The sequence below is a fragment of the Castor canadensis genome, chromosome 13 (genome assembly GCF_047511655.1).
Source record: "Castor canadensis chromosome 13, mCasCan1.hap1v2, whole genome shotgun sequence".
Classification (NCBI taxonomy): domain Eukaryota; kingdom Metazoa; phylum Chordata; class Mammalia; order Rodentia; family Castoridae; genus Castor; species Castor canadensis.
Window position 1 is genome coordinate 4,061,617 of NC_133398.1, and position 16,900 is coordinate 4,078,516.

The following is a 16,900-nucleotide window of genomic DNA, read 5'->3' on the forward strand; positions in this document are numbered from 1 at the left end:
TCCCCTGCAGACTCAAGGACAAGGAAATGTATATGTGAGGTGTTTCTGAGGCGCCTGCTACCATACAAGCAGGCCCTCTGTAGGTGCCAGGGAAAGCCTGTCTTCTGCACCAAAGGCAGATGGCTGCATAGCCCCCCAGTGGTGACTGTCTTTGGGGAGCTGAGGTGCAGGTCTGAAGCTGGGACACTTGGACACTTGCAGGCTCTGAGTTTTCCAAAGGGACCCAGAAAAATTGAGTAAGTTTCTCAGACCATTTGGGAAGCCTGCTTCCCTGAGGGTAGGTTCTGGCCCCTGACCCCCCACTTGCTCAGAATGGAGTTTACCTGGCCTGATGCCTTGGTTGGCCAGAGAGGTGACAGCCCAGGGCTGGGGTGAATGGGCAAGTAATGTCCAGTGGGGAGGGACTGAGCTGCCAACACTGCCTGCCTGGTTCCCCTTGCCCCTCAACTCTGACACTTCACATTCTTTGGGATTCCAGAAGGAATTTCCTTCCCAGCTGTTAGGGCCAGGAAATCCCTTCTTGGGGCATGGTCCCCTCAGAAGCCCTGCTGAGTGCAGCACCAGGAGAGGCAGCACAGGGCACAGAAGCCAAATGCAGGAGCTGAGGGAGTGAGCGAGCTTGCTCCAAGGTCACATACTCTCCTTGTCTGGCAGATATGCAGGGAGGAGCCTGTATATCCAGGGCCTCCGGGCCTGTAGGAGCTGGGTGGTGTCTTACTGTCTTGGGACGTATATAGAGTGGTATGTGCTTGTCTTGGGAGTATCTCCCTACCTTTGAATGGTCGTGCCCACAGTTGAGTGAATACGTGACCCTGTGGATCATCACGTGCTGGTGCTATGTGTGATCCTGGGTGCTGCAAGCACATATGTGAAGGGACGTGTGTGTGTGTGTGTGTGTGTGTGTGTGTGTGTGTGTGTGTGTGTGTGTGTTTGCACTTTGCCTTTGCAAAACCTAAGGCCCCAGCCCTGAGGAATCCTGCTATTCTCAGCCATCCCCTCAGCTCCTGTCTGTTTTCTCATGTATTAATGACGTGATAAGCGTGTCTGGCTCATGGCATCTAGAAAGTAATACCATGGAGACCTGACAGCTCCTGGAGGGCCTTGGGTAGGCAAGGACACCTGTTGTCTTGCTGTTGTTCCCTTGTCAGGCATCCTGTGTGTGAGCAGGTGGAGACAGAGCAGAGGTTCAAGAGTTTTGCCTTCGAGGAAGAAACTAAGGAAGGAGCAAACTCCAGGGGTTGGCAGGGGAGCAGGACAAGGCAGTTTCTCTCAGTTCCAGGGCCCTGGAACCCAAGTCACTGCCCCACCACCCCTTTTAGGAACTTCCTTGCTGGGAAAGAACTGTGGGAAAGAGAGCAGCGGGCACCAGCCCCACCACCTCCCGGCAGTCAGCTGGAACCCCAAGCCCTCTCCAGAGGCCAGGCCAGCTCAGAAGGTCCCCTTCTGAAAGGTCCTGCTTCCCAGGCCCGGGCAGCAGGCTGGTGGCAGCCCTGGGCACGCAGTGTCCCTGGCACCGCAGGCAGCCTCTGGCACCACAAGGGCCCCTTTGTCCTGACTCCCCTGGCCCTTGAGCACCAGGTGACCAGTGCCTGCTGGGCACAGGGGCCTGACTGTGGGCTCAGCTCCCATCCCCAGCCTCTCAGGCTATGGCTGTGCTTCTGAGAGGGGCTTCTCTGCCCAAGCCAGGCTATAACAGAGCAACCTCTACTTACCCAATGGAGCAGAGACCCATTCCCCAAGAGTTGTTCCTGGCCAGGAATGTAAAAAGTGGAGATCCCCTACTTGAACCAGAGTTGGCCTGACATCCCAGGGAAAGCTGACTTCTGGGAACCTCTAGGTCCCTGCTTCTAAGGAAAAAGGTGCCTACTTTCCAGAAAGCCTGGCTGCCACCTCTTCTGACTTCCCCCTGCCTCAGTGCTCAGCCCCACTCTTGGGAAAGCATTCTAATGGGCTGGGTGGGCAGAGACCACTGAGCCCTTATCCATACCATCCCTCTAGCTGTCCAGCCTCATCACCTCCTCCCAGCAGCTTTCCTGGCAATCTTCCCATGCCGTTGGAGCCATCTGGACATTGAGTCCACCTGTTCATGCAGGCATTCACTAAGAACTCATTGTGTGCTGGGTACCATTCCAGGCGTCCATACACCATAAGCTCTGAAGGGGCTTATGTTCAACTCCCGCCCTCTGCCTCCAACCCCGCTTCAGCTTTAAAAGGAGGGAGCTGACGTGAGTTGGGGCACCAGTTCTCCTTCTCCTTCCACTGGCATGCATCCATACTCACCTGTTTACCTGTGAGCAGATGTAAGAACTCACTGTGGCCAGATAGCATTCCGGGGCACTTGGGTTTGGATGGGTGAACAGGACATGTGCAGGAGCTGCCCCCAGGGAGCTTACAGCCCAGTGGGGGGCATCTAAAATGATCCCACAGTAGATGAACTGGTTTTTAATGTTCTTCCTTGGAGTCTTTGCCCACAACTCACATGGTCTGTTTCAAATTCCAGCAGCCCCCTCCACTGTGGCCAGTTGCCCCTACCCTGTTCCATTTTTACTTCTACAGCACTCTCACCTTCAAACATGTATTTTACTCAGTATGCCCCAGGGCCGGTGGTGGGGTTTTTTTTTTTAATGTTTTGTTCTTTGGTATATCATCACCCCAAACAGTGCCAGGCACGTGGTAGGTGCTCAGTAAATTCCTTTTTTTTTTTTTTTTTTGCAGTACTGGGATTTGAACACAGGGCCTACAAATTGAGTCACTTCACCAGCCTTTTTTTGTGATGGGCTTTTTCTTGAAAACTGTTTGCCTGAGGCCGGCTTTGAACTGCAGTCCTCCTCATCTCTGCCTCCTTAGTAGCTAGGATAGCTAGGATTACAGGCGTGAGCCACTGGCACTCAGCTAATAAATTCTTAGCTGCCTTGGGCCCCCTATGGTCTTTAGGTAGTTTGAGCTACAGAGTTCTGTTACAACTGCTCATCAACTTGAGTAGAAAAAGTGGTATGGTTTAGAAACTACTATGGCAATTTGACATTGCTGTGATATTTTGGTTGCATTTTGCAAAAGCATGATCCGGCTCTGAGTTAACAAGGAGAGCCCTGGTTCTTTGCTACAGGGGGTACCAGTCTTCTTTGGCCTACCATGTTTTGAACACATGGCATATGCCAAGCCCTGTCCTAAGTGCTTTCCACCCAGGATTTTATCTCTCCATGCAGCCTGTCAGAGGCAGAGATTAGCCCTGTTTGTGGGCCAGGACCCAGGCTCAGCAAGGGAGAGCCTTGCCAGTTTTGCCCAGCTAGTAAGTGACTCCTACCCAATCCCCAGCTCACAGCTGCTACTTGAATAATCCTCGTTGGATATTGGGCTTCTTGGGGGCTTCTTGGGGGCTTCTTGGCAGCAGGCCTGTGGTGCGGGAGGAGAGCCCATTCCTGTGCCATGGGAGGGAAGCTGCCCTAGCCCTCAGCAGTGCTGAATCCTCCTGGGCTCAAAGCCAGTGGGAGCAGCTGGGGCAGAGCCCAGATTCTCAGATCCTTGGCTTCATGGCAACCTTGTGACTTGGTGGGCTGGTGGAGGGGCCGGCGGGCAGGCAGCCAAAGCAGGGAAGCCCTGTGGTGAATGAATGGGCCACAGGCCTACAGAGTTCGTGTCCGGCCTGGGACAGGGCCCCAGCTGCCAAAGTGAGCACAGTGCTCCCACCCCTCCCCAGAGACCTTTCCCACTTTCCCCATGCCTGACCAGGTAGGTCCTATGGTTGCACTATTCCGAGGAGTCCCCTGCTTTCTCCAGCCACCACTCTTAGAGAGTGTAGCTTTCCACAAGTTACTCCAAAGAGATCTGTCCGCCACTCTCTTGGCCTCCTGTAAACCAGGAGCCTCAGAAATACTCAGCCTGCCCATTAGAGGCCCCTCAAGGATAAAGTCACCTCCCAGAGAGTTGTAGGAAGGAGCAGCTGGGGACACCAGCCACAAAGGCTCTGCTGAGTGGCTCTGGGTGAGTACCGTGTCATCTCTGAGCTTCTGTCCCCAAGTCCACCTGCCACTGTGACTTGCACATTGTGATGAGTATACAGTGTCCACACTGGCTTGTCAGTGAATAGCGTTAAGAGTGGGGATTCCTGACCCAAGTTAGGCACCAGTTTAAAGGTGGGGGTGATCAGGGAAAGGAAGTCAGAATCCCAGCCTGGAATCATTAAGGAGCCAGACCACTCCTCCCAGGGACAAGAACCCATCAGCCACATGTCTGCCTGGGCCACCAGGCACAAATCTACTTGTGATGTGAGTAGAGGAAAGCAGGCAGCTTGGGGGACCAAACACACCTGGGCTTGCACTTGGCCTTGGCTCTGAGATGCTCTGTGACCTCAGGCAAGTTGTTTGCCCTTTCTGGGCCTTGATGCTCTCCAGCTTTGCAGTGAAGATAATGCTGGCTTCATCTGTCTGGAGGATGGCTGTGGAGGAAGGTGCTTTGTCCTCCCTGAAAGTCACGCCCAGGAGGCATGGGTGCACCCCAGCCTCAGTCCTGTGCCCTCTCCCACCCCCAGGGGCTAGGCTCCTGCATGGCCATAGCACCCCCTACCTAGCAGAGTGGGTCTGGCACAAATGTGAGTTGAGTGTCTTGATCCTGATGATGGTCTGGGGTTCTCAGACACGAGTGGTGGGGAGCATGGCTCCTGCAGAACCCCAACTCAGGTCAGCAGGCAACAGGAAAGAGGAGCAAAGCTGGCCATGGCCTCTCTGCTTCCTGGACAGGATGTTGTGTGAAGTAAACAGCTTAGAGAGGAGTCACCACCCGGGCTCTGAGTCGGCTCTGAGTCACAGCTCCTAGCGACAGCCTCTTGTGTTTATAAACCATGGGTTCACACCCGGCCAGCCAGGAGAGGGAGAAGGAGAAAAGACCCCCCAGATGCAGCCCCCCAAAAGGCCGGTGCCTGGACTGAGGGGTGGGTGCACACTTGTGCTCACTGGGGTGCCTGAGATCTGGTTTCACCTGGTCTGAGCTAGTATGAGTGGCAGGGTGCGTTATCCCAGGGGCACCTGGAGTGATGGACAGAACATTGTGGGTTGTTAGCAGCAGGTGACCTGGCTATCCAGGAGATGGGAGGCTGTGAGTGTCTCACATAGTAGGTGCACGGGCTGGGGGTGCTGTCTTAGGCAGGGGTGCAAGCAGAGCCCCCCTAACCGTCCTCCTGCCCAGCCCCCAAAGCCGTGCTTTTGTGACCTTCGTTCCAGGCAGTGACAGTGATGTGGTACATCGTGTGGTGACACCAAGCCGGCAGGGAACAAAGGGCCTGCTCTCCCCCACTCTGGCAGGCTGGCGGACAGGGACCACGTGGGCATGGGCGGGGAGGGAGGGTGCCTGCGCCACTGGCTCCTCCCTCCCTCCCTCCCTCCCTCCCTCCCTCCCTCCCACCTCCTGGGGCTCTGCTTTGTTGAGCAGCAGCTGGTCCTGTTTCTGGGACCTCGCTGTGACTCAAGCCCTCCAGCCTTTCCAGTTCTTCCCGGCCAACCCAGTATTGTTGCCCCAGGGCAGCCCTGCTCTGCTGGGAAAGGAGTAGCCCCCGGGATTGGGATTGGGTCCTGTTGCCTGGCTGGAGGCTGGGTAACATGGGGGCACCAGGCTGGGGAAGCTGGTTTAGAAGCGGGATGGAGGGGCAGTGTTAAGAGCATGGAGCATGATAACCTTGTACGGTGCCCGATACCTAGGAAGTGCTCCATAAATGCTTGTCCATCAAAGGCACTAATTAGCACACCTCAAGGGAGTCAGGTGCCCTGTTGGTCCCCATATCTCCTCAGCTCACTGAAGTTGAGGGCCTCCTCCACACACCTTTTTTTTCCTGCCATACCAGGGTTTGAACTTATGAGTCTCATGCTTGGGAGAGTTCCCAGATACACCTGTACCAGTCATGCCGCTGTCACAGGCCTGCTGTCAGCCAGCCAGTGGGCTGTGCAGGAGTGAGAAGCTGAGCTTGGGGACTGCCCAGGCATGAGAGGGAGGAGGGATACTGAGCTGGGTGGTGGACTGGGGGCTCAGTCTCTGGAAGGAGAAGACCCGGTTGGAGCCTGGACATGCCTGCCAGCCCCATCAGCCACTCCCTCCCAGGGACCGGGTTGCCCTGTGACCCTTTCTTGCCTTTGCTTTTACATCAGCAGACATTTCTGGGATCCAGTTACCAGACCACATTCTGAGCTCTGGGTAGATCCTAGACTGCTTTCCAGAACTTCCTCTCTGGTTTGGAGCCAGGCTAACATACTCCTGGCTCATGGGCAATGTCTACCAACATCTAATGTCTGTTATGCAGTGGGCACTAGGGCAGGACTCTTTAGTCATCGGCCCTGGGATAATCATTGTATGACACCTGAACTTAGTCCAGGAAGCAGACCCCCTTGCTGGCTCTTGTCGGATCCTCCAGTGCCCTTGTGCCCATTTTACAGATGAGGAAACTGGAGCCCCGAAATCCTAAATGGTTGGTCCAGGGTCCCAGAGTCCTTGGAAGTCAGGATTTGAACTTTATGCTAGCTGGTTAGCTGCTGTTTCTCAAAGGTCATTGTATACAAGAGACTAGAGATAACATGTGACCTCCCAGGTGGCAGAGAGCAGGAAGTGTGCTGATGAAAAGAAGGGAGTCTGATGAAAAGCAGGGCAGCAGGGTGGCGTTGCTGCTTCAAGGTGGTCTGGGAAGGCTGTTCCAAGTAGTCTAGGACTGAGAATGTAGGAAAGAGGATTGGTTCTGAGCAGACTTGTGCCAAGGCTGGGATCAGAGTTGGTGTGAGCAACAGGGACCTGGGGCAGGTGAGGATTTGGATTCTCTTCTAGGTGGGACAGAAGCAGGAGGAGGGATTTAGTGGAGAGGAGATGCTCTGGCTGCAGGATGAGGGTGGGGACCAGGAGGCAGAAGGACGGTTGCTGCAGGACCCATTGGAGACTTTATAACTCCATGTCCTTGATGCCCTGCCTGAAGCCACCCCCCCGCCTGGCGCCATGTTCATCAGCATCCCTAGGGAGTCCAGCCCCAGCCCATGACATCCTTCCTTCCATGAGAGGAATCCTCCTGCAGGCCCCCACTGGGTGAGAAATCCAGGTGGATGGTAAGGCTGGCTACAAAACGGCGAGGGAGAGGGCTACAAAAGGGGCAAGGGAAGAGACTGGATTTAAGTTTAAAAACCCTTATACATTCCCTGCCCCCCACCATCAGAGATCAGGAAACTGAGGCGCTGCGGGGAAGGGGAACCTGCAAGTCCCTTAGGGAGGCAGCACCAAGCAGTGACAGGAACCAGGTCTTGCTCCCAGGCCCTGAGCTGCCTGCTCAGCTAGGTCCCCTTGCACCCCACAAAGCCACCGGAAGAGGATGTGAAACGCTCAGAGGAGCAGAGCCAGGGTGCTGGCCCCCCTGCCAGGGCCCCAGGGCCTGACATGCCTCTGGGGAGGCACTGGAGACCCTGCCCACCACCCCCTCCTTCCTGCCTCTGTGGTTCTGTGTGTCCAGATCAGTGCCCTCCACTTGCAGCCAGGGTCCACACGTCCTCCTGGCCAAGGTCCCTGGCGGGTAAGGGAGCAACCCAGCCTCGCAGTCTTGCCTTCCCCTGGGCTTTCTGGGCTTTAGGATGGGGTCTCTGCAGGCTGATGGCAAGAGTATCTGTGGGCTTTGCAGACACAAGGCCTCATAGACCTGGGTTCTCCCTGTGAGAGCTAGGCAAGTCCCTGATCTTTCTGGGCCTGGTTTTTCTACGTGTCAAATGGGTGTGTTGAGCTCATTCAGTGCCTTCCAGTGTCTGGTTTACAGTGAGACTGAAAATGTGCATATCCACTCACAGCTGCCCTTTCCTGAGATGCGCCTTCCTACTTCTTCATGTGTCCTTTCTGAAACTGCTGCCAGTAGCAGTCATGTTATGTCTTTACTGTCCTAATTGGTGACATACGTACCTGGCAACCCTAGTTAGGTTGGTCCCCCTGGCCTGGGTGCCAGGGATGGAGGAGCTGTGAGTCTGGTGGCCAGGGCAGGCTTCCAGAATGAGTAAGCGGGGCTCTCCTGCCTCCTCCCACAACCCTCGGCTGGGCTCACACACAGCAGGTGACTCTGTCCCTACCAAGCCCTCTTTGGAGCCAAGTTTCTCTTACCAGCACACCTTTCCAGCTCTGTGTGGTGCGTTTTGGACCTCTAGGGCAGGGCAGTGGGGATGAGGCCTTGAGGCCATGGAGAAGAGAGCTGGACCCACCCAAGAGCAGCAGGTTTGGGTTAGAGCTACTGGGCCTGCTTGGGACAGCGCCCTAGACACTTGTCCTTGGCTGCCCCATAGCCTGGTACAAGTGGGAATTCCTGGCCCTGCCCATCACAGAGACAGGTATGACAGCCATGTGGTGACACTAGGCCTAGGCACTCAGGTGCTCGGCTTCACTGGGGCAGGCGGGTGGACAGGCACACTGACAAGGACCTGCCGAGAAACCCACTCCCCAACTGGGCTCCCACCCTGCCATGGCCCGGGAAGCAGGCCAAGCCCATGCCAGGTCTGCCATGCCCAGGGGGAGAAAGGGCTCGGTGTTCTTTGCCTGCATCTCAGTGGTGACTGCCAGACGGTGGGTCATCACCCGCCGCGCCTCTCTCCGAACCCCAACGCCTTGGCCAGAACCCCTGCTGGCATCCACCACCGAGGTGAGTCTCTGCTGGGGAGAGGCCATGCGGTTCACAGCCAGACCCCGGGCTCAGGAGCTGGTCCCCTTGGACTCCTTCTGGACTTCCTTGTCAGACCTGGTCAAAAGAGTTTGGTAAGAAGCCACTGGGGAGCCTCCCGCTCCCATCCCCGCTGTGAACAAGGAGTTTGGGGGTGCCCATATGCATACACTCTGGCTGGCTTTCCCACCTGGCCCTGGTCCTGGGGGCAAGGCATTGCCATCCACTTGGATGGCACATGGATTCCAAGGGCTTTTGTGCCGCTCTCCTGAGAACCTGAGAGCCAGGTGGAATATTGTTGGTGCCACCATCATTTCCATTTTTCTGACACTCAGAGAGGTGGAACCTAGGCTAGGAAGACATGGAGCAGGAACTAGGACTCGAATCTGTTCTCCAAATCTTGTTTCCCAAACATACAGGAAAATACGGCCCTTCGGGGCTGCTTATCCCAGGCCCACTGTCCAGAATTGTACAAATTCTTTGCTGAATTAGTAAAAGGAGCAGGAGCATGGGGCTGGTGGCTGGCTGACCATCCTCTAGGGAAGGAGAGAGAATGGATCTTAGGATTGCAGAGGCCTCTTGGATATGATGTACACTTGTTAGGTGTGACCTACTTGCACAGCTGTGGGATAGATATCACTGTCTCCTAACCCCCGGGGTTGAGGGCAGGTTTGAGCTAAAACCGAGGGTCTCACCAGGCCACTGGTGCCTTGCACAGCCACATGGGGCTCTGGGAGAGCTGGGACCTGGCTCCATCCCTCTGGCTTTTGTTTTTCATCCTCTGTGTTTGGGGTCTAATTTCAAATCTTGGTCTCCATTTCCATCTGTTTGTGCCCCCACTACCTCTCTTTCTTTCTCTGCATCCCTCCACCTTGGGCAAGTACAAGTTGAATTGGTGGCCCCAGGGGTGTCAGGGAGACAGTTGTCAGAGTGGCCCCGGTTCCTGCTCCCTGGACTGCATTTCTCACGATGGCACCCAGACTGCCCTGTGCCTCCTCTAAGTGCCTCCTGCTCCATATCAGAGAGGTAGAGAGCCAGGGTTATGAGTGCCCACTTCCATGGGGTACAACAAGACCCCACATGGGCACGTGGCTGATCCTGAGCCACCATGTCCTGGTTTGGGCCATTCCCGCTGCCTAGGGCTTTGGTGCACCTTGTTTCCATTGCCCTCGGACAGTAACGCCCTGTGAAGTCAGAGATTTGGGGTGACGATGACGTCATATCCCTCCACCCAGTGTGGCCTCCTTGGGATTCCAATCCTTCACTTCCTGCCTCCTGACCAGCTCAGAGTTGAGCCTCCAGCCCATGGTGAGGCCAGTGGAGGTTCCCACATACACAGACAGAGGAGGCTGGGCCAAGCCAGTGCTTGGCCCTCCCATGCTGGCCCAGGTGCGTCACCTCCTGCCAAGGTGTGCACTCACCCGCCCACACAGGGCCACCCCAGGATCCAGGCAGGCCAGGAATGGTGATGTCTGTGTCGGGAAATGACAGCGGGGTTTGGCCAGGCCACACCCTTGCTGTGTCCTTCCTGCATTCTAAATGTAGAACAACAGACAGACAGATGGGCAGGTTGATTGCCACCTGCCCAGCAAAAGGTGAGAGGTTTTCTTTCTCGTTGTTTATTTTGAGACGGTTTGTTTTGAGGCCAGGCTGGCCTCAAACTCATGATCCTCCTGCCTCAGCCTCATGACTGCTGGGATTTACAGGCATGTGTCACAAATCTTAGCAAGAGGTGAAAGGTTTTTCCATCAGGGCTCAGACTACGTGGGGAATCTCTGGCCATGACCCAGCCTAGGTCCAAAGAGATGATGGCTAAGTCTGTGTTTGCCCCAACACTGCCTCGTGCCTAGTTGTAGTTCTGAGCTACCACCTGCTCTACGCTCCCAGAACTATACCCTGGGCCTGAACCCCATTCCCTGGGGCCCAGCACAAAGGCAGGCTCAAGTCCTGATTGGAATATCCACTGGGCAGCATCTATGAACCACTCACTTACCAGGTACTCACCAAGGGGGAGGGGGTGGTCAGTGGGAAGCCCACCAGGCGGAAGGGAAAACACTATCAAAGGCCCAGAGAATGGAAGGCCTGGAGCTCTGGGAGCCTGCAGCGGTTTTGTGTGAACCTTGCAGAGCGTGGTAGGAGAGGCCTGCAGCACAGAGTGGGCTTTGAGATCAAGACCCCTTTGGCTGCCGTGACTGGGAGATCAGCGATGGTATGAGGACAGGGAGAAAAGAGACCACAGCGGTCTTCTCCCATAAATCACAGTGGGTCCAGGAAACAATGAATGATGACCAGGGTGTCTGTGGCAGACTCAGAGCGTAGGCCTAGGCTAAGGCAACAGTGCCTGTCAGTTCCACCTGGCCTCTTGTGACGTGCAGGACAGACTCAGTGTGGTCAGGCCATCTGAAGTTACAGAAGAAGCCGGAAATACGGATTTTTATATGAAATCACCTGACCTTTTACTGTTGGCTCAAAAATTTAAAAACATTTTGCAGGCCAAACAAAACACACGTGTGGGCTAGATTTAGCCTGGTTCTTTTCGCCAGCTGTCAGTTCACAGTCTTAAAGGTTTTTTTTTTTTGAGGAACATCCTAACCATGGAAGTTCTGCACAGCGTTGTTCTTGGGAGCATATCATGGGAGCATATCTGGGAGGGCTGGGAATAAGCTAAGAGAGAGACACCAATTCATAGTAGCCCGCACTTCCTGGAGGGCTTTGAGCTCTGTAATTCCTCAATTGCAAAGGAGCTTCACACTTGCCCACAGTCACTGGGGCTGCCTCCAGCCCCAGCTCCCCCTACAGCCCAGTCTGGATATCCAGACTTGGTTTCCAAGCTGCCCACTGCCTGGCCCCCAAAGCAGGGCTTGTTCTAAGGATGCTATGATTGACCTGTAGGCATAGAGTAAGCAAGGAACTTGGGAAGTGGCAAACCTGGCCCTGTGTCACTGTCTTGGCCATGGTCTGAAGCTTATGGCTCTCACTTAGCTGCTGGGAGGAGCCTCCGGGAGAGTGAATCTCAAGCCAAGCCCTTTTTAGTCTCTTAACTTTTATTATGGATAATCCCAAATACACACAAAAGTAGAGAAAAATGACATAAAGACCACTCCCCTCCCCCCAGCTTTAACAGTTGTCAGCCAAGGGCCTTATAGCCCACACTTCCCACCATCCATGTGGGATGATATTTACACAAATCCTGGACCACAGATATCTCAGCATGCAACTCTATCAATAACCTCAGTACCACTGTCACACCTAAGAAATGATGTCTAATGCCATCACACATCCAGTAGTGCTCAAATACAGTGCCCTCCCCCTGGGTGGTTTCACTTTCCTCAGTTTCAGTTATCTGAGATCAACTGAATATTAAATTTGAAATCTCTCTCTCTCTCTCTCTCTCTCTCTCTCTCTCTCTCTCTCTCGCAGCACTGGGGTTTGAACTCAGAGCCTATACCTTGAGCTACTCCACTAACCCTTTTTTTGTGTGTGTGTGTGCTGGGTTTTTTTGAGATAGGGTCTCAAGAACTATTTGCCTGGGTTGGCTTTGAACCATGATCCTCCTTCTGATCTCTGCCTCCTCAGTAGCTAGGATTATAGGCCTGAGTCACTGGTGCATGAAATTTGAAATTTTCTAAATTGAAATTTTTAGAAATAGAAAGTTAGGGTTTTTTGTTGTTGCTTTTGTGTTTTCTTTTTTTGTCTTGAGAAGGGTCTCACTCTGTAGCAAGGTTGACTTCTAACTTGTGACTCCTGTCTCTGCCTCCTGAGTGCTAGACTTACAGGCATGTGCCACCAAGCCTCGATAAAAATTACTAAGTGTTAAATTCTGTGCTATTACGAGTAACGTAATGAAATCTCAGGCCTTCCCTCTGTGCCCACTGGGATGTAAAAACCATCCCTTTGTCCAGCATAGTCTTGCTGTGTGCACTACCTGCCTATCAATCACTAGCTGTCTGGATTATCTGAGCTATGTTGCAGTATGGCAATACTTGAATATATGGCTCAGCATTAGACTCAAAATCAGGCCTCCCTCAGATAAAGGGGGGCTACTGTAATCCCAGTTGTCTGTTTTATTTTTTAACAGTTTGCATTTGGTTGACGTCTCTTACCTTCTTCGAAGGTAGTTTCCCCTTTATTTTTTCCCTAAGGTATATTTGTCAAAGAGACAAGGTTATTTGTCTTGTAGAGGTTCCCACACCCTGAACCTCTGTAGGTTGCCTCTATCCCCTGTAATTCCCCAAAATGATAGCTACTTGCAGAGGCCTACTTGGTTTTAGGTTTGGGTTTTGGTGAATACATGCAGTGCATGGCGAGGTATTCTTCCATCACATGTCCTTGTCCTCTCTTTTCAGGTGGCCCTGCCCTTAGTAAGGAATCTTTCCAAAGCCAGGGGTGGGGGTGTAATGAGGGAAGGTGCATCAGGTCTCAGGAGAGGGTCTTGCATGCAGAGGTATCCAGAGAGTCCTGGTTGCAGACCCGGTGCTAAGGTGCTAATGGGATGAGGCCAAGTCTCAGGCCTGCTGGGCCTGGGGCACTGAGCCCGGTATGCTGTGCAGTGACTTCCCTGTGCTGTCCGAGATGAGGTAACTTTTCTAGGGGAGAGTAAGAAAGGGATGGAGTGCACTTCTGTAGGAACTAGAGCCATCCGTGTGTGCATCTGTCTGTCTGTCTGTGCCGGTATCCTGTATGTGTATCTGTGTGTATGTTGTGTCTGGCTGTATGTATGTGTCTGTTTCTTTGTGTTTCTGTGAGTGTGTGTGTCCCATATATGTGTTTATATGTGCAGCTGTATCTAGGTATATGTGTGTCTGTGTGTGTGCAGTGAGAACCATGAGTAGGGTTATCAGGAGGGGAGACAAAATGGCAGGCAAACAAGGCAGGAAGAGAACTTTGTAAAAACAGGTGGACCTTGGGTTGGTGGAGTGGCTCAAGCGGTAAGAGTGCCTGCCTAGCAAGTATAAGACTCTGAGTTCAAACCCCAGTCCTACCTCCCCCTAAAAAAAAAAAGAATTTATAAGCCAGTAGCTGATGCTTGTAATCCTAGCTACTCAGGAGGCAAAGATCAGGAGGAGGATGACAGTTCAAAGCCAGCCCAGGCAAATTTTTCACAAGACCCTATCTTAAAAAAACCCATCACAAAAAAGGACTGGTGGAGTGGCGTGCCAGAGAGACCAATTAGGTAGATAATTGGGGACACTCCTCATCATGTCTGTGACATGCAGGTAGGGGTCAGGAGGCAATCAGACCAGTCAACCCATTGGGGTGCAGTGTGATTAACTCGCAACTCTTTTCTCATCCAGTCCCCTTGGGGTCACCCCACCCTGGACCTTTTTGGTTTTTTTATATCATATTGTTGTACTGGGGATACATTATGACATTTACAAAAGTTCTTACAATATATCATAGTTGAATTCACCCCTTCATCATTCTCCTCTAACCCCCCACCCCCTGACATTCGAGGTTGCAGAGGTGGTGACTCCTGTGTGCCTTGGGACTCACTGTGGAGTGGACAGAGCTGTCCCTGGAGAAGGAATGAGCAGACCAGATGGTATAGCCTGGGCAGGTGCAGTCTTTTGAACTCCTGCAGGATGTTGAGAGCCTGGGCCCAGAAGCAGGCGTGGGAGAGAAACCTAGACCTGAGGGCGATGTCCAGGCACCCCTCCCTCCTCTGATATGGCTGGCCCTCCCTGGAGGCAGGGATGGGAGGCTTCTCAACAGCCTCTAGGCATCTCCATCCCAAACCAGATCTACCTATCTTTCTTCTTAAAACAAAACAGCATTTATGACACTTGCCTGATTACAAAAACATTTTAGGGAAATTAGGAAACTCAGAGAAAATTAGTAAGTGTGCAGCTTCATTCAGAAATAACAAGCCTTACTTCTGCATGTGGCTGTGGCTGCTGCCTCTGAAAGCTGGCCTGCTTCCCAACTGTCATCCCCCAGCCCCAGCACAGACACGTTCCACCCATAGCTGAGGCTTGGCACACAGTAGGTGGGCAAGACATGCTTGTGCAATGTGTGGTCTTGCCCTTCCCTCTCCTTTTACAGGTGGGGAAACTGAGACCTGGAAATATGGATGGTCTTGGGGAGGACGGTGGCATTTCAGGGGTTCCAGTTAGTGATCACCAGCCTCTGGGAAGACTAAGGGTGGGTGGGAGCCTCAGCAGGGGATGAGAGATGTGGAAGGGTCCCATTTATACATTATACACCCATCCTTAACCCCTCCTGACCTAGCTGCCAACACCAGGCTCCCTGCTGGAAAGAGGAGCTGAGGTTCCCTAGCCCTGTGTCCAACTCGGCCCTCACTGTTACCCCAAGTCCATGAATGTTCAAGCCACCAGAGCCTCCAGCTGACCAGACCAGTGGCTAAGTGCTGTGCCCAGCACTTGTGGTTCATGATCTCTCCCTCCTCAAATATTGCAGTCCCCAGCCCTGGTGACTCTCTGCTGTCTGCCCCAGCTCCCTGCCTGCCCCTCCTCTGTCTTTCCCCTTGGACCTCCTTCAAGGGTAGCTGGAAGACCAAAAGGGGATAATGCAGGACCTTTCCCTGAAAAGGGTAGGGCGCATTTTTTCCCCCCAGGTCCCTCCAGACACTCAGCCCAAACTCCAGATAAGGTAGGCAGGTCATAGTGCACTCACGTGCACCAAGGCCATTGTCACCCATCCAGTGTACTGGTATAATCACATAGCCAGGTGTTCTTCATCAGTGACCTAATGCTAACCTCCTTGCCACTCTTTGAGGAAGTCGTTTTCATTACCCGTATTTTCCAGATGAAGAAACTGAGGCTCTGTGAGGTTAAGCAACTTGTGGAAGGCCACAGAGCTAGGGAGGGGCTTAACTGTGCCCCGGCGAGGTGGGTCTGTCCTGTGCGCCCAGCAGCACGGACACACGCACCCTACACACACCGCACCGGCGCGTGCGCCGGCCGACCCATGGTACCCAGGCCTGGCGACACACACCCTCTGACACTCAGACACGACACGCCCCTCGGCCTGGCAGGCCCCGCCCCTCCAGCCCCGGCTCCGTTCTGCCCCGCCCCCGGCCTGACCTCAGCGGGGCCGGGCCGCGGGCGCAGAGTGCAGGCGGCGCCGAGTCGCGCGGGCCGCGCAGCCGCCCCCGCCGCGCCGCGCCGGGCCGGCCCCGCGCCCGCGCCGCCCCGGGTCCCGCGACCCGCCGGCCGCCCGCGCGCCGCGAGCCTTCCATGGTACAGCGCATGTGGGCCGACGCGGCCGGGCCCGCGGGCGGCGCCGAGACGCTGTTTCCGGGCTCCCGGCGGAGCCGCAGCGTGTGGGACGCCGTGCGCCTGGAGGTGGGCGTCCCCGACAGCTGCCCGGTGGTGCTGCACAGCTTCACGCAGCTCGACCCGGACCTGCCGCGCCTGGAGGTGGGTGACCGGGCCGCCCCGGGAGAACCGGACGGGGGGCCGGCGTCCTGAGCTGGCCACCTCCCTGCAGCATAGGGGCGGGGGGGGGGTTCCTTCCGCAGAAATCCCCCTGCTTGCTCCAACGCGGAGGCAGCAAGGTGGGCATGACGGCTGCCACCACGCCCTGGCCAACAGTTAGGGACCGGAGCTGGCTTTTCGTGTGCTCCTCAGTTCGTCCGAATGCCTGCCCTCAAGGAGCTCAGGTGTGGCAGATCTCAGCCCCTGCAGTGACAGTGAAGTGAGCCTTTTCCCGCGCGGTGCTGTCACTGTGTTTACGTCTGTGGCCTATGAACTTCCCAACCGCAGGGGCCTGGTCTTATGTCACTCCCTTGCCAGCCCGGGCCTGCACTCGTGAGACTTCACAGTGCAGGTGTCCAGCAAGTAGTTGTGGTGGCGCAATCTTAGACACCCCGATGATGATTGGGATTCCAGAGGCCTTCAGAACAGCCCTCCTGGGTAGTAGATGTGGAAGCAATAACCAGGGAGACATCGGGGCTGCTAACAGAGGGCAGGGAAATGAAGCGAGAGAGGCCAACCAGTCCCTCCAACCTGTGGGACCAGGTGTATTTGACTCATTTCTGCCTGATTAGAAAATGTGCCGTCACCCTGAATTTGTAAGGATTTGGGAGGATTCGGAGGAGGGCTCTTGCCTGTCATGAATGGAGGTGGGAGTAACTAGGGAAGGGCTGGGGTGATGCCGTCCACCTCCTGCCCGGTGGTGCACCTGACAGGCAGCCCCCTCACCCTACCCTCTCTAGACAGAGCCTGGACAAAGCGTGTTTTTCTGCCCTGCGTGGGAACTCTCAGTGGGGGAACGCCAGGCCGGAGA

At 54.7% G+C, this 16,900-nt stretch overlaps 1 protein-coding gene across 7 annotated transcripts in view; it reads left to right on the top strand.

Annotated features, from left to right (window-relative positions):
- Positions 1–16,900, top strand: part of Ralgds (ral guanine nucleotide dissociation stimulator) — a 44,170-nt gene that overhangs the window by 7,728 nt on the left and 19,542 nt on the right. For 4 of the 7 annotated variants that reach the window (XM_074052905.1, XM_074052907.1, XM_020170673.2 and 1 more), the window contains exon 1: positions 15,833–16,032. The exons of 1 other annotated variant lie outside the window; for it this stretch is intronic. In XM_074052905.1, the coding sequence (XP_073909006.1) occupies positions 15,850–16,032 (183 nt within the window). In that variant the 5' untranslated portion in view covers positions 15,833–15,849. Of the gene's footprint in view, positions 1–8,368; positions 8,636–15,832; positions 16,033–16,900 lie in introns of those variants that run through there. 2 more of the 7 variants (XM_074052906.1, XM_020170676.2) reach the window with 2 other exon arrangements.